Genomic DNA, 22,148 nt, shown 5'->3' with positions numbered 1-22,148 from the left:
TATATCAGATAACACATTCAGAATGCCAATTGTTCTACTCTGGAGGCACTCAGGATATTGTTTATAGTTATGCCTATCTGCCTCCTCATCTTTCTTTAGAAACAGAACTTTGGAGCTGAAAGAGGTCATCACAGAACCTAAGGGGGAAAAGGTCTTCAGAATCAGTCTAGTCTAGAGGTTCTTATTCTTTTTGTATCCTAGATCCCCTCCTTTTGGCAGTTGTCTAAAACTTAGGGACTCAAAATAATGTTTAAATGCAAAAAATAAAATGTGTAAGAGTACCAAAGAAACCAATTATACTGAAATACAATTATCAAAATAGTTATAACAAACACACTCCAAATTCATGGACCCTGGGATAAGAACTCCTGATCTAGTTTAACTTATATAGTACCTGCACAAGAATTTCTCTACAACATCAGTTGGTCCTCACAACAACCCTGTGAGGTAGGTAGGGCTTATATTAATATCTCCATCTTACAACTGAGGAATTATGTTTAAAGACCTGAGGTGATTTGCCCCAAATCACAAGACTAGTTCAATGCCTCTACCAATTGCAAAAATCTCCTGTACAACATTCTCCCAAATTAACCTTTTGATCATTATACACAGACCTCTAGGTCAGTAAAGTAGTCAAAATTCCTCCCCCTCAAACCCCCTCCAGGCAGCTCATTTTATTTTTAGAGAGCTTTAATTGTTAGGACTTGGATGAACATTCTCAGCACTGGACGTGTTATTCATCTCTAGAAAGCATTAAAACATTTGACCCCCTAGAAGAAAAGTGGAACCTCTTAAATAATCAACAGAGCAATGAATTATCTCAGACCTGTGGGGGATGGAGTGTCCTGCTTAGAGGATATATTCCAAATTCATTCTTTTTCCAGCAAGATGGCCAAGGAATATTAGCCCCTTATCAAGAGCAATTTGGTTTTAAAGGTTATTATAAAGTTTGAAATTTAGCAAATATTTAGTAATTATTTATATAATTACCTAATATGCACTGTGCTTAGGCACTAGGGATGCCAAAAATGAAAAGTTACCTATTCCTTGCCCTTATATACCAGGACTGGACTTGGAATCAGAGTATGTACTGGATTCAAATCATGCTCCTGTCACTTGCTCCCTGTGTGACCTTGGGCAAGGAAGGGAGTTAACTTTTTTTTTTCTCATCTGTAAAGTTAGGAGTTTGGACTAAATGGCTCTCTCGTGTCTCTTCTAGTTCTCAATCTATGATCTATTATTACCTCTCATGGGAATGATGACATGAAAATATACATGGTAAAATGTCAAATTTGATAAGGGCAAAAGAAACATTTCCTAACAATAAAAGTTATTCCAGAATTGACTGCCTCAGGAGGTAGTAGGTTCATTATGGAGCTGGATGCCTGATCACTTGTAATGGGGTAGAAGGGATCATTATTCAGGTAAGGTTGGACTAGATATTCTCCAAGTTAGCCTCATAGTTCTGAGCTTTTGTGGAAGATATGGACAAAATGCTGTAGAAAATTTGAAAAATGTGCATGTAATTCAGGGATTCCCATCAGGATTCAGCCCATTCATAGGAACTAATTTGATCCTATTCCATTAAAAAGATTATTATGTATAATACACTATAATAGGCACTGGGGGAATATAAAAACAATAATAATAACTTTTGCCCTCAAGGAACTTACATAGAGCCTAAGAGTTGTAAAGTATGTACCATTCAGTTCCTAGATGTCCTCCAAGTGTCTGTAGTAGGTGCTTTTTGTGTGTGTGTGTGCGCGCATGTGTGTGTGTGTAAATCTGCTTTCTTTCTTATTGATCTCATTCATCCTCATGGGTTCAATGATTATTTCTTATAAATGACTCCCAAATCTATAGAACCAGTACTAATCTCAATTCTAAACTCCATTTCCACAGCTCCTGCTGGTCACCTCAATAAATTGTTTACACTTTATACTAAATAAAAGTGAAACTAAATACACCAAATTATCCCCTCAAAACCTACCCTTCCTCTGGTGCCATTTCCCCCCCAATTAAACAGATCGAAACATCAGAATCATCTTTGATTTTTCTATCACATTGATTCTCTACCCCTCCCCCAGCCCCCTTAGTCAAGTAGCCAAATCCTTTCCTAAGGTCACAGAATTATAGATTTAGATCTAGCAGGAACCTTAGAAGTTATTCAATGCAAACCTCTCATTTTAGAGAAGGAAACTGAATGTCAGAGATTTTAAGTGATTTGCTTAAGGTTACAAAGATAGCAAGTGACAGAACAGAGATTAGATCACAGGTCCTCTGACTTCAAGTGCAACATTAGCCTTATTGCTTTCCCCCTAAGAACTCTGTCACAGAAACATCTCTCAAACCCATTTCTCTCTATTTGCATGGCCAATGCACTCATCGAGATCTTTGTCACCACTGATGCAGACCATTGTAGTAGCTTTCCTGTCTCCAGCTCAATATTTGTTCCTACCACTTGTCTCTCCTCTGGTCAAACTGTCTTATTTTTGGTTTTGTATCCTCAGGACCTTCTCATAGAGTAGGAGCTTTATTAACATGTGCTGGATTTCTTGACTTCAGAGGTTATATTGTCTGAGCCCTGCTTGAAGCAGGAATCTTTTCTATGGCATCCCCAAGGAATATTCATCCCTTAAGACCTATATAAACTAGTTTTTAAAAAGAAAACCCTCAGGCTCTCAAAGATAATAAAGAATATGCATTTAATAGCATGTTAATATACAGCTTAAACGTGTATTAATTCTTCTTTTTGTCAGTGCATTACAGGAGTAAAAGAAGAGAAGTACCATTTGTGAATGCACAGTCAAATGCTGATCATAAGTGCCAATGCATCTCAGTGCTCTTGCACTATTAAAATTCAATTTTAGGAATGTGATTCCATATGCAGTGTTACGTGCCAGTGCTGGGATTCCATTAGGTTGGTATGCAATCTACAAGTTCTTGTTTTTTATCCCAATGGAATTGTATACAAGTGTTAAGAAAAGAATAAAATTTCTTATTCATAAAACTAAAGGGGTTATTTCCTAAAGCTTACAAGAAGAAAGTACAGCCTCAAACTAAGGAGTCAAAAAATCTAGTTGTTGTTTGTTGTTTTAAAAATAAGCCATCATACTGGACAGTTTTGGAAAATGATATTATAAAAAGGGAAAGAAAGAAAAAAAGAAAGGGAAGAAGAATTGGTACAGTTAAACCCCCTAATTTCTAAGTGCACTTTGTAATGCTCCTTGCAAGCTGCCGCTTTTTCCCACAATCATGACCCCAAGCCTCCGTAGAGTGTCACCGGCGCACGGTGAGGAGTTTTATTGCATTGCCAAGAGTCGGTTTTTAAGAAAAAACACTAAAAGGCTTCAAAAACCCTATTTATTCTCTGTCATCAAAAATAGCAACAGGGGGACTTATACAACTTTTCTGTGAGTGCCCACCAGTCTATTTTTTTTCTTCTTAAAAAAAATAGAAGTCAGTTAAAGAGAAATGATTTGGTTCTTAAAAAAGAATGTAAGGAAACACTTAATCGGCTAGCCCAAGGAGACGTCAGAAACAGGTGAAGCAGGAAAGCTTCGACACGGCCATCGGCAGGCTCCGCATGTCTGTACCTAAACTACGGAGCGGGTGCAGATTGTCCCCAGTGCCTTCTCAAACCTGCGTGGATCCTAGTATTTGTCTGGAACCCCGTTATTGCTGAACCAGAGCGTTCACGCTAGAAGCGACACACCCTGTTCATAGAGGGTAGAACTGGGAGGCAGCTTCTGAGGACTGGATCTCCACCTGGGCCATTTTGAACTGGGTGCACTGGAGCCACTTCCGGAGTGCGGATGAGCTCGTGCTTGTCTGTCCAGAGCCCTGCAGCATCCTCAGGCTGTGGTGGTTCACGTTGTTCTGAATTGCTTGAAGTCGTAGTTGTAGTCCAGCTGATAAATGCTGTTAAAAGAGAGCAAGAGACTCAGAATCATAGAATGGCAGTCCCCAGGGCTCAGAGTAGCATAACATCCCTGATAAGTGGTCATCTAGGATCCACTTGAAAAACCTCAGTGATGGGGATATACTCAGTCCTGAGGCAGCCCCTTCCACTTTGAGTCAGTTCTAACTGTTAAGGAAAACAATTCCATTGTTTTTCCTTTTACCAAGCTAAAAGCTGTCTCTGTGGAATTTCCACTCCTTGCTGATTCTGCCCTCTTTTACCTGACAGCCTTTCAAATATTTGATGACAGCTATCAATGCTTCCCTCTCCAAACCCCTAAATATACACTCAAGTCTTATATTCTCCAATTTAAATATCCCCTATCCCTAGGAAAATTTAGAAAGAGATATAATTTAGTTATTGTTTCTTTCTGATGCCAACCAACTGATTTCAAAACTATGATTCTGTGAGGAGACCTGCTGCCCAAATTTGCAGCAATCTTTCTTGAATGCAAACTAGAAGATAGTGTGCTGTCCATGGCCACTGTGACGCTGCTACCAAAAATGAGCATTCAGAGGGGGCTATCATATAACTTTAGGCTCTGTTATTCTCCATCAGACTTGCCATGGAAAGGAGAGTTCCAGTACATGCCTACAATTTACAATTCCAATTTACCGAAATTGATCTAGTTTATCTCCTCCCTCCAGTGCTGTATCCCTATTTGTTCTGCCCCTAAAAATGGACAAAAGCAAAAAAGCCTCCTGAATTCTTCCCATTACATACCTACTAATACCATTACTTCCAGGAAGGTGACAAGAGCTAACACAAAATGGAAACTGAATTTCTGCTGCCAAATTTGTGGATGTCCTGGTGACTAATTTCTCAATACCTCTACCAAATATCAAAATCTTGTTTAGTAGCAGTAAAGTATGTCTATCCCTCATAACACAAAGCTTTCCTAAGGCTGGGTGGTAGTATGGAAAGAGCACCTCATCTAGAAGGCTTGGCTCTGCCACTCACTAGTTCTGGGTCTTTGAGAAAATTACTTAATTACTCAGTACCTCAGTTTCCTCATCTCTAAAATGGAAGAAAGACTGGTAAAGAAACAGATTGAAAAAAATAATCTCTACGGTTCTGAGTTCTCACCACTTACTGGCTATGTGACCTTGGGCAAGTAAGTTCTTTCTGGGCCTCAGACTCCTTATATATAAAGTAAGGGTATGATACCTAGTGACCTCTGATGACCCTGATATTACATAAAAAAAATTTCTCCCCATCATGAAAGACTGATGATAGTGGTTAGGATATTTAATTGGACAGAATTTGAATCAAGTCACACTGGTACGTTCTTCAAAAATAACAAGATGTTGGCATTTAAACAAACTAGGTCTGGTTGAGGACATGAAAATATTTCATCTTGATCCTTAGCATGAACCTATATTTGGGTTGGATAATCTGTGAGAAGAATCCTTAGAAATGGTTCCTTTGACTTTCATTTGGGAGATTATTGTTGATATTTTGCTGTCTAAATGTTGTATGTATTTTGTGAGCACTGTTCTTCTGAGCTTATAAGCTCCTGCAGGGGGAACAATGTCTACACATAATTCTCTTTGCACAGTAAGGTTTTCCATAGATTTCCAAGATTCCATAGAAATAGGGCTAAGAGTTGGAAGAGACTTTAAAAGTTATCTAATCTTGCATACATACTCCATTTTACAAATGAGGGAAATGAAGCCAGAGAGATTGAGTGACTTATGCTAAAGTTATAGAGGTAGTAATTGATAGAGTTGAGATTCAAACCCACAGCACTCCTTCCACTGTGCAGTTTTCTGATAATAATTCCCTGTGTCCATGTAGACAGAACACAGAGTCAGAAGTCAAGATAAGGTTTCTAATCTTGGATCTGCCACTCTTTCTTAATACATAACTTTAAGTAAGTCACTTATCTTTTTTGGATCACTATTTCCTCATCTATAAAATGGGATCTCTAAAATCCTTGTATATTCAGCAGGGATATGTTTAAAATTACATAACAACACAGGAAGTTAAGCCTAGGGGAAAGAGCACTGAACTTGTAGTCAAGATTGGGTTTGAATGCTGGCTGCTACTTACTGGTTCTGTGATTGATCAAATCGTTTAACCTTTCTGGGTCACAGTTTCCCAACCTGTAGAGTGTAGATAATAATCCCAACCTCATGGGGGTAGGTGTGAGGGCTAAAATCTAGGGTGATATTATTATAATGGAGAGGTGTATAGATTGCTATACCTGGAAAATGAAGAACATCTGAGTTTAAGACCACCTTTCACACTTACCAGCTGCCTAAAGGCAGGCAAACTGCTTAACCTCTCTGCCCCTCTTCAAATTGGTTGTGATTTGTATGGCAAAGGGGCTATGTTCCCATACTATCCATGTCACAGGTGCTTAATGTATTATAATAACAGACATAGTACTTTGAAATTTTTTTTTTAATTTGGAGTCAGTACCCTGAGTTTGAATCCCAGCCCTGATTTAAGCCTGGGCAAGCCATACAACTCTAAGCCTCAATCTCCCCCTCCATAACAGTAAAAAAATTGGCCCCAAACCTCTATGGCCTTTTCTAGTTCTAAATTCTATGTTCCACCACTTGGAAAGATGACAACGGTGATGACAGTAGGCAATTTGCAATTACTGTGTGTAAGCAAGACAATTCTTGAAATAAGATTACTATTAAAAATGCCTAAGAACTTCATGACATTTATAGAATAGACCCAGGTTCAAACTAAAAACTTGCCTTAAAATAGTTCATGGAATATCTTACCTTCAAATTTGACTGAATCATTGGCAGCCACATAGGTATGAGCTGCAAGGGAGAAACAAAGAAGTTTGCTGTTGCACTATTTGGCCACATCAGATGCAATTACAGTGAGAGAAAGCAGGGCATCGTTAATCCTTCTAACTTTGCAAGGATGAGGGCACATGCTGAGGCATCGCCCATAATCAGAAAAATGCCTTTTTGAGTCCAGGCCCTGCTGAGCTGGTGGCATTTGGAGGTTAATACGCACCCCATGATTGCCTAGAATATACACTTTAGAGCAAATGACTGATTATCTCTTGAAAGCCACTCAATGAGGGGAAAGTCAGTGTATATTTTTAAAATACCTTCACTTCCTTAAATAATTTTTTTTCCACCCTAGAATCTTCAGAAATGGTTCTCCAGGTATAGCCATAACTGTATATTAGTTCTTGGTTGTTAAGAAAAGATTCATGGACAACATCTAGAATTCCACAGTCAGAAAAAGATGGATTTCTATCACCTACCTACAGTATGGAAGGAAGTACAGAACCAAAGATGGAGGATAAGGACTTCATGTAGCTTGGGTACACATATAAATGACTGGTCCAGGAATAGAGGCCAGATCTAAAATGAGGCTTTGAAATCTATGGGATCTACAGACCAAAGTTTGAGATGTTCACATATTCCTATGTCTGATTTCTCTCAACTTCTGCTCTCTCCAATGACTTCTGCTTCCTTAGGACAGTGGGAAAGTTCAGTTGAACAATGTAATAGAATGGGGGTAGCCCATCTAAGCTATTAGAAGACAAGTTATAATTGTGATCTTCTGAGTCTAGGTACACTTTGGGTAAGTCTGAACAGAAATCCTAATTAAAATCTGGAAAGACCTAAAAAGGGAAATGTAAATAAGTGCCCCTTTAATTCTCAAACCAACAGTCTGTTTATTTCCAAGTAACTGTCCCCTTTAGACCTGTTAGCTAATTAAAACTGTATTTACTGAGACTAAGAAAGTGATTAGTTATCATTCTATTTATTCTTTTGTTTCTAACTCTAATTGGCATGTATATATATTTCAATACCTTATTAATATGTCCAATTTATTAATTTCCTAATTTAAAAAATGATGGTCTTGGCCAACACATTGGATATGGCATAATTATAGTCTATCAAGATGATGTATAAGTAGGCTAAATGCCATCATCTGAAAATAATCCCAGTGGTTTATTCCTATTACTGAGATTATAATCCTAGTAGGGCATTAAAGGTCAGTACCTTAGAAATCTATGCTACAAATTATCTGACTCTAATCTACCCAAGGGTATCTAGTTAGCCTGTGAAGTCCTTTTAAGCTTTGAGATACTGTCATTTTACCAAAGAAAAGCAAAAAAATAAACTTCCCACAGCAATTCCAGGAATGAATACACACATACACACACACACACACACACACACACACACACACACACACACACACACACACACACACACACACACACACACAGAGTCAACACAGGAAACAAGTATGCAGGAGAAAAGGAAATTCTGACCAGCAGTCTGCAGTCTGGAGTTAAATGTCTATAATTAGAGTTTATGAAAAGAGATTGTGGGTAAGCATATAGTCAGTAATTGTTAGATAGGAGAACATATTAATTCATCATCAGAGTGCTGTTCAGAAACAGCAATTTGGGACCAGTTCAAGGATTTATAATAGCCACATCTATAGTTGTATCAAGCTCCAAGTCCTTCTTTATACCTTGTGTAAATTTATATGGCTTCCTCTGAGTTCTGATTCTATGGGATCTAATCCACAAGCAATAACTACTTATTTGAGGATATTCCAGAAAAGTGGGTTTGGGGGAAACTTGAATGGGTCCTTTTAATATATGAGTTATAGGAAAAACCAAGGAACACGACTTGGAACAGTTAACATTACTATGGTAGGGATGCTACACCTGGGGTCCAAGGACTATTCAAAGGACCAGTGGATAAATTTCAGGTCATTCATGGAACTTGTATAGGGAAAAAAATTACACCTTTATTTTTACTGATCTCTATCTCAAATTTAGCATTTCAATTATTTAAAAAACATTATTCTAAGAAGATATCTATAGGCTTCACCAGACTACAAGTTGGACCTATAACACAAAAGATTTTAAAATCCTGCACTTAGACCACCTGGGCTGCTTTGACTCCAAACTTGGCCTATTAGTGCATCTCTGGGAGTATTTTGCCAGGTTTTCCCTTTCCTCAGAGGAAAGTCAGAATAATGGCTGACCTGTGGTCTAAGATGCTAGCCTGCTTCTTTCAGAGCTAGCAAACATTATGGTTGAAAGCCTCTTTGGCAAAGGTCTTGCTCAGAACTCAAGAAAAATGATATTGACCTGATATACTAGGAGCTCTGACAACTTTTTCAGTCCCTTCAATAAGTGTTGCTTTTCTGAGTAAGTGACTTAGTCATACATGACAGGCTAGTGTTGTTTTAGGGATATATTTTAGTGAAGAAAATAGTTCTTACTCCTCCCAACTAGTATAACATGTGACTACATGACTCTCAATTATGCTTTCAAATGACATTCAGATTTGTAATTTACCAATTACAAGACTGAAGGCTTCAGCTTAAACTTCATTATTATTGACAGCCTTATATAATCCAGCAATCATCCTACTTAGGGGATGCTAATTTGGGTTTATTCAATAATTTCTTTTTGCTAGTGTCTCACACAAAACTGTCAGTAAGAATTATACATAATTTACTTTGGGCTCAGTAATAATATAATAGAGTAAGTTGGATACATTTTTTCCCTTCTCTAAAAAACTAGGAAAAAGTTTATTTTAGCCAAGATAAAAGCAATGTTCTTAGAATCAGAGGAACTTGGTTCAATCCCTGATTTTTCCACACCTGTGTGACCTCTGCCACACCTGTTTAACCTTAAGCAAATGACTTACCTTCTCTTGGTCTCAGTTTTCTCATGTGTATAAAATAAGCACATTAGACTATGTGGCCTGTAAGGTCCCTTTTATAACTCTAAATCTATGATATGATCCTTTGATGATGATATTGCACTATTCTCCTCCAACACTTACTTTTGCCACTTGAAGACTTGCTTTTGTCCAAAGAAATACATGGATGCTTCTTCCCACTACTAAGGTGAAATTGGGTTATGAAATTATCTGGTATGTTGGCATCTAATCATCATTAGTACCAAATACCATATAATGTTCTGATGTCAGCCTAATTATGAGTCAATCCCTGTCACAGTCCCATCTAGGCCCATAGCATAGTACTATAAAGTTGATTCTTGTTCTATTCCTAGAGAATTGTGTCAAAAGAGTGGAAAATACAGGCCTAGAGACAGGAGGTCCTGGTTCAAATCTGGCCTCAGACACTTCCCAGCTGTATGATCCTGGGCAAGTCACTTAACCCCCATTGCCTAGCTCTTACCGTTCTTCTGCTTTGAAGCCAATACACAATATTGACTCCAAGACAAAAGATAAGGGTTTAAAAAAAAGAATGGAAAATAGTTAAGCTATCAGGGATACAAATAGATTCATATAGCCTTTCTCAAGTTCATTTATACATAAGTTCTCTTCAACTCCTTGAATTTTCCATACCACTAGTTATATAGGGAATGTTCTTAGGTAAACAATGCCGATTGAAACATTTATGTAATCTCTAAGGCACTTTCTTAAGCAAGATTTACAATTAAATTACATTGATCTTAAAATGTCATCCAAATAGTGATGATGAGTCAAATGACTATAGCTTTGGAAAGGGTAAAAATACATGATCTAATTTATTCCACTATGGCAACATTATCAGGACAACTTTCTTCCACAAATATATCTTTAATGAGCAACATTCAAATTATATTTGTTTGAAATACCCACTGTAGGTCATTTCTCTCATAGTTGTCTCACATGTTTAGTTAAGGTTTTTAATACTAGTGTGTATCCTCTAGCTGTGACTACTGAAGCAGTTTTTTTAAGTGTCTCACTCAACGTGTACAGCTACAATGAGTACTGGCCCTGAAAACTGGAGGAAGTTCTACCTAAGAATCATCATGGCTTTCATACCTTGACAAAAATGGTTGAATTGCATTCTTGCAGGGCTTCCATCAAGCTGATCACATGGAGACATACCATTTCTACCATCTGAAACAACAAAAAGGAGAAACAAATGCTTCTTCCAATGTTATAAGAATCACTATGTGCCTGCCAAGAGCCACCTGACATCTGTTCATGCTGTTTGACTAATGACCAAGATGGGCCACTAGAAGGTATTTTTATTTGCCTCTAAAACTCCAGAACTGAAAGTGAATGAAGAAGTTCAAACAATTCTTGTTTGCTAAATTTTCCTCTTCTAAGAGAGTTGTCCTTGTACAGTACTACCATTCATGGATTAACAATTTTATTTAAATATTTGTCTTCAGCTTTCTTCATTTCATACATATATTTCTCCATAAAAATTTCCCTTATTCCATCTCAAACAATTCATATGTCACTTATTCAAAAAGAATTTGTGTAAGAGTTAAATTAATATCCAGTAATTCATTGGGTATTAATTTAAATCTTACAATTATTCCCATCTTCAAAGAATAATTTTCCTAAATGAGTATCTCCCAGAACTGGGTTTATGATAGCCTTGTCTATACTTGCCTCAAATGTTATTTTAAAAAGTTGTTAACCTTAAAGTCTCAGAATTAAAATAATTTTAATTCACTTTAATTTTTTAAGGTAACATATGCTATATAGCATATGTCTTTAAGAGGCATTGTGTAATCAACAAATGACAAATACCCACATATACAAATCTGTCCTACCTTTAGTGATTTGGATCATATATAAAATGTTCATAAAAGCACAAAGATTTTTATAGAAGTTTGTTTGAAATGATACTAACATTTATATTTATAATTATCTTAGAAGGTGATCTGGAGATCTAAAAAGATTTTAACAAAATAGAGAAACTCTAACAGATCGAATTTGCATTAATAAGTCAAGGACCTGGGACTTGCTCATAACTTCCACTAAAATAATCTGTCTGTAACTATGATCTCTGAGACATATTTGATGATCCTTGAGGTTAAGTTCATTCAATCACTGAACAAGCAATACTTGATACAAATAAATCATTATTCTAGGTATTAGGAATATAAAGATGAAAACAGAAGTCCCTGCCCTTCAAGAGTTTACATTCTATTGGGACGAAACAACAAGTACAGAAGTAAATCACTGCAAAATACATACAGAATATATATTAAGAAATTTCAGATGGAGGCAATAACTATATAGTAATATCAAAGAACAATTTACATAAGAGGTGACATATAAGCTGAATCTTGAAGGAAACAAGGGATTCTTAGAAGTAGAAGTAAAGAGAAACCATATTCCATGCATGGGGAATAGCTCTGTGAATATTATGGACAGGGAAGAACAATTTGGCTAAATGGAGTGTGTGTAAATGTGGATCAATATGAAATCAACCTTGGAAGGCAGTTTGGAGACAGTGTGGAGACTTTAAAAAGAAAACATGTTATTTGATTCTAGAAGCATTAAGGAGTCCCAGAAGTTTGTTAAAGTGAGTCAGAACTATGCTTTGGAAATAGATTTATTTTATTTTTCAATTAAAAAGCATTTATTTTCCCTTTTATTACCAATCAAAACAAAACTTTCATAATGAATGTGCAGATTCAAACAAAAAATTATTATATTATAGAAATATCAGTTTGATGACTGTCAAATGACTTGCCAATAGTCAAAAAGCTAGTCAAAGTCAGAGAGAGAATGTGAACTCACATCTTCCTTTAGAACATAAACTCTTTGAGGAAAAAGAATGTTTTACTTTTGTCTTTTTATTCCCAATATTTAGGACAGTTCCTGGTATGCTGGAAGAGCTTAAATTTTCATTGTTGCTGCTTTTGTTATTGACTTCAAATATAGTATTCTATCTACTATGCCATACTGGCTTTGATAGGGATGAATTTAAAGTTCAACACTTAAGTTCAAAAAGTTAAATCACCTACACAAATATGGACAAAAGGAAATATGGTTAGGCAATCAATCAACATGCATTCATCAAGACTGCTATGTGTCAGGCACTATAGTTGATGTGAAAATTAAAAGAGTCATCATGTCTAGGGTAAAGTAGACAATAGCACTACTGTACTCCATTCCAATGGTCATACTACATCTAAATATTTTTGTGCATTTCTGGACATTACATTTTAAGGCAGATGTTAACAAGGTGGAATGATCAGAGTTACCAGCATGGTAAGGGTTCCAGAAAATATCATAAGATGATCAGATGAAGGAAGTGGGATATTTAACCTGAAAAAGTTAACTCAGGGAGGTCAATAGCTGTCTCTAACTATTTGAAAGGTTGTCATGTGGAAGGATCAGAATTGTATTGCTTATCCCCCAAGAAAAATGGGTAGATGAAAGTTACAGGCAGGTTTAGTCCAAAGAAGAATTTAATTACAGCAGTCTAACAATCTGCTTGCCTTAGAAGTGATGAGTTTCTTTTCACAAGAAATATTTAAGCCCTTTTCAGGAAGGCAGCAGAGGGTATTTATTCCTCTACAGACAATGACGTTGAATTACATGATTTCTATGGCCATTTCCTATAACAAGATTTGATCATTCTGTGACTAAAGGTGTCTAACAAATCAATAAAACTTCTCCTATGGAGCTATAGTATTTTTTTATCCCATTCACATAGAAATTGTAAGAAGGAAATTTAATAAGGCAGCCTCTCATTTGTATTACCTTAAGAATCCCTTTAGTTTGATACCTTACAACTATGTGTTTTGTAATAAGAATATAATTCCAGCAAAAGTCTGTGTGTATAACCAGATTGAGAATTTAGTCCCAGGGTAGTGCCTGAGTAATAGCTTTAAATGTGTGTTACCATAAGTGTGTTACTACATTGATCATAAATGTGTGATTATATTATATCAAATTGATTCATATAGGAGGGCAGAAAGATCTGAATGGGCCTGGATTTCTCAGAAAAGGGGGTTGGGATGTATAATATCAAGAATGACTTAAAGAAGCCCAGGTCAAAGTTTCCTGACCTATCCATGACCTGTAAATCTTCCTCCCATTCTGTAAGCTCCTATTTTTGCTTTGAAAAATCTATCAAAGTTGATGACCTGGTGTATCAGATTTAACTGGGGAATCTGCAGAACTCTGACTTGTTTGCCTTGCCCACCAAATAAAGTCAGACTTTGCCCAGAAAGCATTTTACCCAGTCTTCTTCTTTCAAGATTCTATAAGTACTCTTGAAGTCCTACTATGTACAAAGTACCATGCTTGGCACCATAGGGTCTGCATTGCTGTTTACTTCCAGATTCCTTCAACCCCCTAAGACAAAGTATTGAGGAAGGAGCAAAAGGCCTGGAATCAGCAAATGTGAATTCTAATCCAGACTCTACTACTAACTCCATGTGTGACAAGTCACTTCATTGTGGTGTAGTAGAAAGAGCATCTGACTTAAAGGTAGAGAACTAGAGTTAAAATTCCAACTCTACTGCTTACTGACAATCCTAGATCTCAATGTCCTCCTCTGTAAAATGAAAGGATTGGACTAAATGATATGTAAGATGCTAACTAATTGCTCTATGACTTCAACTATTCAATCATCCTATGACCTCAGTACTCATAAAATTAACAATGATTTTAAAATGGAAAAATCAAACCAATTACTTGGCATCCATTAGATAAAATAAAAGCATTTTACTAAATCCATTGTATTCAGCTTAATTAATTAAAATACCCAGAACTAACATATACTTCATTTGAACCATTATATAAACATTTTAATTGTTTAGATTTAAATTTAATTTTAATCTCCCTGCCCCAAGTCTCTCCATTTTCTAACCCCTTCTCTATGGGTAACCAAAGCTGTTAAACTCATGCCAGAAAACTCTTGTATTGTGAACTAGATTAAAATAAAAGTGGGAGATGTTTAACTAAATAAAATATAATACACCATAGATAATGTTAATTTGTCTTTTTCTAAGTCATTATGTGGCCTACAGGGATTTATTTCTATTTGAGTTTGGCACCATTGTTCTACACAGCTGCTAAAATGATATCATTAAATCATAGGTCTGACTATGTCACTTCTCTGCTCAATAAGCAGAGGTTTCCCCAGTGGCTGGGGAATTTGATTTCAGGTCCTGGTAAATTCTAACCTATATGATTAAATAGAATAGCAAACTTCTAAAAAGGCAATCCTAGCAAACCTGTAAGGTTTCATTAATAACAGAGCGCAGCAAATATTCCATTTACAACAACATATTTATAACTTTCAGTGATAGCAAAGAACTAGACCAAAGTGGACACCCATTCATTGAGGAATAGCTAATCAAACTGTGGTACATCAAATCACTGGAATAATATTGCACTGTAAGAAATGATGGTTATAAAGAAGTAAGAGTTGTATGAAAAATATTTTTGAATTTATACAAATGATACAAATAAAACCAAGATAATATATACAATGATTAGTGTGAATGGAGAAAAAAACACAATGAAATTAAATGGAATGTAATTATAATAACCAAGCCAGACCATGCAATGAATCAAGAAAAAGAAGCAACATTTCTTCTTTGTAGAAGTGTATGTATGGAATATTGAATATACTGTTATACACAACTATCAAACAGTTTTGCTGAGCTGATTTTAAAATTTTTCTTAAAATAATTTTTATAGGAATGACCAATGGCTGGGAGACAGGAAGGGATATATTCAAAAAGTGATGTATAACTAAAAGACCAGATAAGGTTTCAAGTGTCTGAAAAAGTCTCTTTTGCTTCTTTTATGTACATATTGGAGACATACAGACTAGATAATGGCACAGTTAGATGCACTGCAAATTGGTTAAATGACCAGACCCAAAAGCAGAGATGGCATGCTTATCAGATTTACCAATGATATGAAACTTAGAGAAAGAACAAACCTGTTAGGACCAAATCAAACAAAGAATATTCTATAAAGATTAATGTAAAGTCTTATACATGAGTTAAGAAAAAACTGACTTTATAATACCAAAATGAGTTTTAGTTAAGCAATAGTTATTTCAAAAAATTATTAGGGGGATTTAGAAAACTACAATCCCAATATCAGTTGAGAGTGCAAGGTACCATCTAAAACCCCACCTCCAAATTAAGGTAATCTTAAATTCCATTAAAAGAGTCATACTGTATAGGCAGAGAGAGGTGATGATACCATTTACTTTGCACTGAACAGATCACATCTGGAATATCATGTTCACTTCTGGGTAACACAATTAGAAAGGATATTAACAAACTAGAAGACTAACAATATGGAGGAGAGTGATCAGGATACCTAAGGCCTTGCGATTATCTTAGGCAAACCTTGGTCTAAATGGGAATGTTCGGCCTTCAAGATTTATACAGGAATTGACAGCTGTTTTCAAATATTTTAAAGGATATCATAAAGGCCTATCAAAAGGCAAAACAGAAAATAATGGATAGGAATTACAATTATGGATAGAGGTTTGATGCAAGGAAAAATTTCTACCAATCAGAGCTATCCAAAAGTGTATTGGGCTGTCCTGGGAGGTAATGAACTTTTCCTTATTATAATAAAAATTCTACTTCAAGTGAAAACTGGATGTCCATTTATTCAAGAATGGCTAAACAAACTGTGATAGGCCTGATTAATCAGTCAATCAACTAAATGATACCTCTTTATTAAGTGAGTACAATGAGGCTTGTACTACATGCTAGGGATATAAAAAGAGGCAAAAGATAATCCCTACACTCAAGAGCCTTATTTGTCCTTCATTTTGGAAGAGTCCCAATGACATTACCTGGTGATTTCTTGACTCATATATGACTTGGATTTAAGTGAGGCAGAGTTGCACATAGTCATCAGCCTCACTCTCTCTCTATTTCAGAGCCATCCAAGTCCAGTGGTGAGACAAAAGTCAAGATGACTGGTGATGGTCGAGGATGCAGAGGATGACCATGGCCTCTTCAAAATAGAACCAAGCTCTAAGTGCTCCATAGAGCCTACTTCAGCTGCCCTTAAGGCCAGTTAGAGATGAACAAATTGTGCTCCTTCAACCAGGAAATCTTGACATGCCTGGGTAGCTATTACCCTAATTCACTGAATAGTTGGAGGACTGTCAGTTACCCTCCATAGGGTTTAGCCCTCCTGCTGAGGCACATGTTATAGCTTCTTGGAGCCACAGATGAAAAGGAAGTTGGGTGGCAGGGGGACATGAAAGGAGGAAAGCAGCCCTGAAGAGGACTGGGCAAGCCTCCACACCAGAGGTACTAGTCTTCCAGATCATTCTAGTACACCCCAAATTCAAGGAAATACAATCTAGTGGAAGAAACAGCATGCAAGAAAATATATACAAAGCAAGCTATATACAGGATAAATCTTAAATAATTAACATAGGGAAGGCATTGGAATTAAGAGGGGTTGAGGAAGGCTTCCTATAAAAGGTGGGATTTTAGTTGGGTTTTAAAAAGAAGTCAGTAGTTGGAATGGAAGGGAGACAGCATTCCAAGAATGGGTGGATAGCCAGAGAGAATGCTCAGAGTCAAGAGATGGAGTTCTGAGAATATCCTGGAGGCCTGAGTCACTGAATCAAAGAGCACAAGTCAGGAAGGTGAAAAAAGATTGGAAAGGTAGGAGGGGGCTAGATTAAGAAGCCTTCGAATAACAAACAAGCAATTTGTTTTTATTCCTGGAGGCAGGCAGAAACCACTGGAGTTTACTGAGTAGGGGAGAATAACATAATCAGAGACCTACATTTTGGGAAAATCACTTTCAAGGCTAAATGGAAGTTGGATTGGAGTAGAGGGAAACTTCAAGTAGGGAGATCCACCAGCAGACTATTGCAATACTCCTGACATGCAATAATAAAGGCCTGAACCAGAGTGGTAGCAGTTAGGGAAGTGAGGAAGGAACTTTCAAAAGATATTGCAAAAGGTGCAATCTACAGATCTTGACATTGAGTTTGGATTGAGATTGGGTATGGAGGGTGAAAGAGGACTCCTAGGTTAAATGTCCAGATCAAAAAAGTAGTAATTAATGTGCTGGAGTCAACTTGAAAGAAGTCTCTATTGGAGTGCTCCAGGGATCTGGTCTTGGCATTATGATCCTCATTCTGAGTACAGTGAATATGTTAAACCAATTTCCAAAATTTCTTTCAACTTCTTCCTGAGTTAGTCACTGAAAAGTTCTACTTAAAAATGGGAGAAAATGTGTGTGAAAACATAAAAGGCCTTTTCGGAACTCTGATCAGTACAATGACCAACCAAAATTTCATGATAAAATATGCTATCCACTTCCTGACAGAGAAATGATGGACTCAGGGTACAGAATGAGACATATATTTTTTGGCCACGGTGCTTGACATTCATTATAAGTTTTTTTTTCTTTTTTCTGTTTTTCCTTTGTTTATTATTTTTAGTTAAAATGACTGGAGGTGGGTTGAAAATAGGAGGGAGAAGAAATTGGTTTTTGTTCATTTTAAAAAAATCAATATGTATATGGCTTGAAATTAAGGAATCAGAGGGCACTCAAAACTCATTCAGGTAAATCAAATTAGCGAATGGTGTAACATAGAAATGGTTGTGTTAAAAGAGGAACATCTGGGAAACAAGAAATAATTGAGCTTCTTCCCTTACTTTTTGTTCTAATCCATTAAAAGGAAAAAAAATCCCCTAATGGAGTTCTGGGATTAATTTGGTAAATCTGACAAGGTGGCATAGCAGAAACAACACTGGACTAGAGTCAGAGGATCTGAACTCAGGCCTTAACTCTCATTTAATAGTGGTAAAGTTGCACTGAATAAGCCACTTAACTTCTCTGAGTTTGTTATCTCTTCTGTTAAAAAGAGGAATAATAATGACTATTGAGTATTGTCTAACACCAGGTAAAAAGGAGCTGTTATTTATTATTATCACCATGCAATTAAACCTGAATGAGGAATATTTTCACGAACAGGTATTGAACTTACCACTTTGTTGTGTGCCATTAGCTGTAGAATGCTAGGTGTCACCCGACTCCAGAACTCCAGTGCAGTAAGGATGGCTGTAAAGCTAAATTCATTCTGATTTTGGACAGAGGGAGCAACTGCAGTTTGTTCACAGTAGACTGTCCATAGTTGAGCGAAGATAAATGCATGGAAAAGGGAACACATATGCAACACAGATGTCTGCAAAGGAGAATGATGAGAGGAAGACTTTATGCCCAGGTATCATGTTGCATGCCAAGGGAACCCAATAAGTAATTTGTACAACATGGAAAAACTATAGCCAACATGTATCTGATTCAAGTCATTGGGGATAAAAATGTTATTCCATTTCTATGAATTTATGATTCACCCTTATCTGATCCTCACTAAGTCAGTGGGAGTCTGTGCTCAAAGAACAAAGCAGCTCTTCAAAGATAAAAGTATGCTACCTCAGCCCCTTTAATTGGCAGATTAAATTCTTTTCCCCCTCCTTGAAAGAGCTGAAATTTCCATTACTGGAATAATTTAGGGGAAAGAGAGGAATATTATCAACATAATTCTATAGCAGCTCAGGTTTCACAATGTACTTTTCTCAAGGTAGATAATACAAAAATTATCATCCTCATTTTAGAATGTTTCCATTTTAGAAATAAGAATACTGAGGCTCTACAGAGTTAAGGGGATTGCTCAGAGCGGCTTATTAAACAAGAGGGAAAACCTAGTTCCAAATTCAGCAGCCATGTCCCTATATGATGATATTTTTAGCACACCCTTTACAAAACTTATCTGCCACTGACTGTCTTCATGCCTTTTCCTAGGCCACTTTGTCCTAGCCTGGAGCCCTTCCTCATCATGCCCTGGTCTCCACTAACCTGGTCCCTACGCCTCTGCTTAGTGTCTGAGGAGGGCAATAGCTTGGTTCCTTTGACTTATAACCACTTAGCAGGCATGGATAGTAAATCTATGAAGGTAGAGCATGCATCATCATCTTCTTTGCATTTTCTCTGGCAGCTGGCAGGTACTTAATGCTTGCTGAATAAACTAATAAATGACTATTAATGACAGATATATCTCTTTGGTTCTTTTTCATGGTAGATGGCATGGAAAAAGAACTGGAGTTGAAATCAGGAAAAATAAAAATAGGTTGAGGTTCCATCATTTCTTGTCAATGTGACCTCAGGCAAGTCACTTTACCTGTGTAAGCCTTAATTCCCTCAATTATAAAATTAAATCAATGATATTTTCACTGGCTGCCCCATAGAACCAAATGAGATCATGAATGCGAAAACATTTTGAAAAATGTGACCAATTGTTATTATGCATTTTCTAATTTCAAGGAAATTTTAGGAGTTCCCAAGGGAACCTTATTTTCCATTGTAAATCACCAAGAGCTGTGTGAATATGAACTATTATTCCTAACATCCCCTTTCATCCTCTAACTCCTCTAGGTGACATAGAAATGCTCTTGGAGGTTATGCCAATGGCCTGCAGGCTTTGTCAGGTCTTCTCCATCAGAAGAGACTTGAAAGCAGTTCCCAAAACAGCCAACATTGCTACCCTTGGATCATCCTGGCTCAGTTAAGAAAAGTTCATCCTAGGAGGTAGACCACTAATTAATGTTTTTTTTTAAAACATCTAACTAGAAACTGCAATTTATGGAAGATTGTTATTATCCAATCTTATAAGCATTTAGTAAGTAACTGATGTGTTCCAGCATTGTTCTGCATGTTGAAGAGAACAAATGCAAACACACACACAAAACACAACACACACACACACACACTCACGACAAAAATAGCCCATGTCCTCAAAGAGTTTATATTCAATTGAGAGGAAATGATATATAATATTAGATCCTAGACTTACCCCTTCATTTTATAGATGAGGAAACTGAAGCCCAGAGATGTTACATGATTTGACTAAAGGTCACAGCAAATACTACAGCCAGGATTTGAAGTCAGCTTCTTTTGCTCCTAATCCATCACTCTTTCCACTATGCCATGTTGTCTCTCAATGTATGCAAGGCACTTTACAAACAGTATTCCATTTGATCCTCAAAAAAAAAACCCTATGGAGTATGTTCTACTTATTTTATTTATTTATCCCCATTTTAGAGATTAGGAAACTCAGACCCAGGAAGTGACATTTCCTGAAGCAAAAGTTGAACACAAATTTTGAAACCCAGCATTCTATCCACCACACCATGCTGCCTATAACAGTTAAATATATATTGGATCATTTGAGGAGAATATTAACCAGGGGCACCAGGAAAGCTCCCTGTAGGAGTAGGCACATGAGCTGAGACTTGCAGTAAACTAGGAATTTGAAGAGACAACAATGAAGAAGCATTGCAGATACCTTTAAAGGTTTGTTGACTGAGTCCAGGCTGAGGGTAAACCTGTGCAATGACACAAAAGCTGAAAATCAAATGTGGAGTGTGGGGAACAACAACTAAGCCATATTTTATGTGCCTCTGAAGGTTCTGACTCATCAAATAGCCCAAGGAAGGTCTGGGCAGACATGGATTTCTTCCTTATTACATCAAACTATCATAGGATTTTTATTCTAATCTATATAATTGTTCCTCTTTGTAACAGGAACAATGGCATGTCTAGGAAGCCAACTCCTGCCTACCTTCACAGATGAAAACATCTTGAGAAATGTAAACTGAATAAAAAAGGACAAAAAATGGACTCTAGAAATTTAAATAGTTTAAATAAAGCATTGGTTGTTTTCAGAATATACAGAGAAAGGCAAATGATAAGGTGCATTTATTTTCTTTCCCAGAAGAAACGTAATTGGCTGATAAGAGTTTCCATTAGCAATTTTGATGCATATGGTCTCAATCCTGTGGAAACTGCTTACCTTTGATTGCTCAGGAAATCCAATCAGGATAACGATAAGATGATCTGCAATGTGGGATCCTGCATCCAGAGGAATTGGCATACAGGGAGATGAGGGATTTAGACACACAGAGTTATGTGTGAGAGAACCCAGAAGCAACCAGGACAGCAGGCGGATATGAGAAACACACTCAATGAATTCTTTAGGTCTGCAAGAGAAGAAGGAAATGTTTAAGATATGCAAGAATTCCATTCTCTAGATGCAAAAGAAACATGTGTTGAATGAATGAATGAATGAATGAATGAATAATCAGTTACATAAAAAAGGAAGGGAAGAAATGTATGCTGACAAAATGATTTATATGCATTATTATAGTTCCCCATACTAGTCCCAAATCTTAACTTCATGAGCAAGTAAACTCTTATTTTCAATATTTCAGGTCTAGATTAGCTACTATACTATTCTGCATACAAGAAATGCTCAATAAATTGTGCTGGTTTAATCTCTAGAGTCAGTCATTAGAGCAGAAGGGAACCTAAGTGACTACAGATGAGGGAAATGAGGTTCCAAGAGGTGGTGTAACTTACACCTGGTCACACAGATCTGGGAGTAGTGCTGCCCATATATT

At 36.7% G+C, this 22,148-nt stretch overlaps 1 protein-coding gene across 24 annotated transcripts in view; it reads right to left on the bottom strand.

Annotated features, from left to right (window-relative positions):
* Positions 1 to 3,349: 3,349 nt before the first annotated feature.
* Positions 3,350 to 22,148, bottom strand: part of UNC79 (unc-79 homolog, NALCN channel complex subunit) — a 338,162-nt gene continuing 319,363 nt past the window's right edge. For all 24 annotated transcript variants that reach the window (XM_056810476.1, XM_056810477.1, XM_056810478.1 and 21 more), the window contains 5 exons: positions 21,542 to 21,728; positions 18,680 to 18,877; positions 10,750 to 10,827; positions 6,700 to 6,741; positions 3,350 to 3,921 (listed from right to left, as the gene is read on the bottom strand). In XM_056810476.1, the coding sequence (XP_056666454.1) occupies positions 3,721 to 3,921; positions 6,700 to 6,741; positions 10,750 to 10,827; positions 18,680 to 18,877; positions 21,542 to 21,728 (706 nt within the window). In that variant the 3' untranslated portion in view covers positions 3,350 to 3,720. The remainder of the gene's footprint in view (positions 3,922 to 6,699; positions 6,742 to 10,749; positions 10,828 to 18,679; positions 18,878 to 21,541; positions 21,729 to 22,148) is intronic.

The sequence above is a fragment of the Monodelphis domestica genome, chromosome 1 (genome assembly GCF_027887165.1).
Source record: "Monodelphis domestica isolate mMonDom1 chromosome 1, mMonDom1.pri, whole genome shotgun sequence".
Lineage (NCBI taxonomy): Eukaryota > Metazoa > Chordata > Mammalia > Didelphimorphia > Didelphidae > Monodelphis > Monodelphis domestica.
Note: the sequence above shows the minus strand (reverse complement) of the source record. Positions and strands in the feature narration are given on the sequence as shown.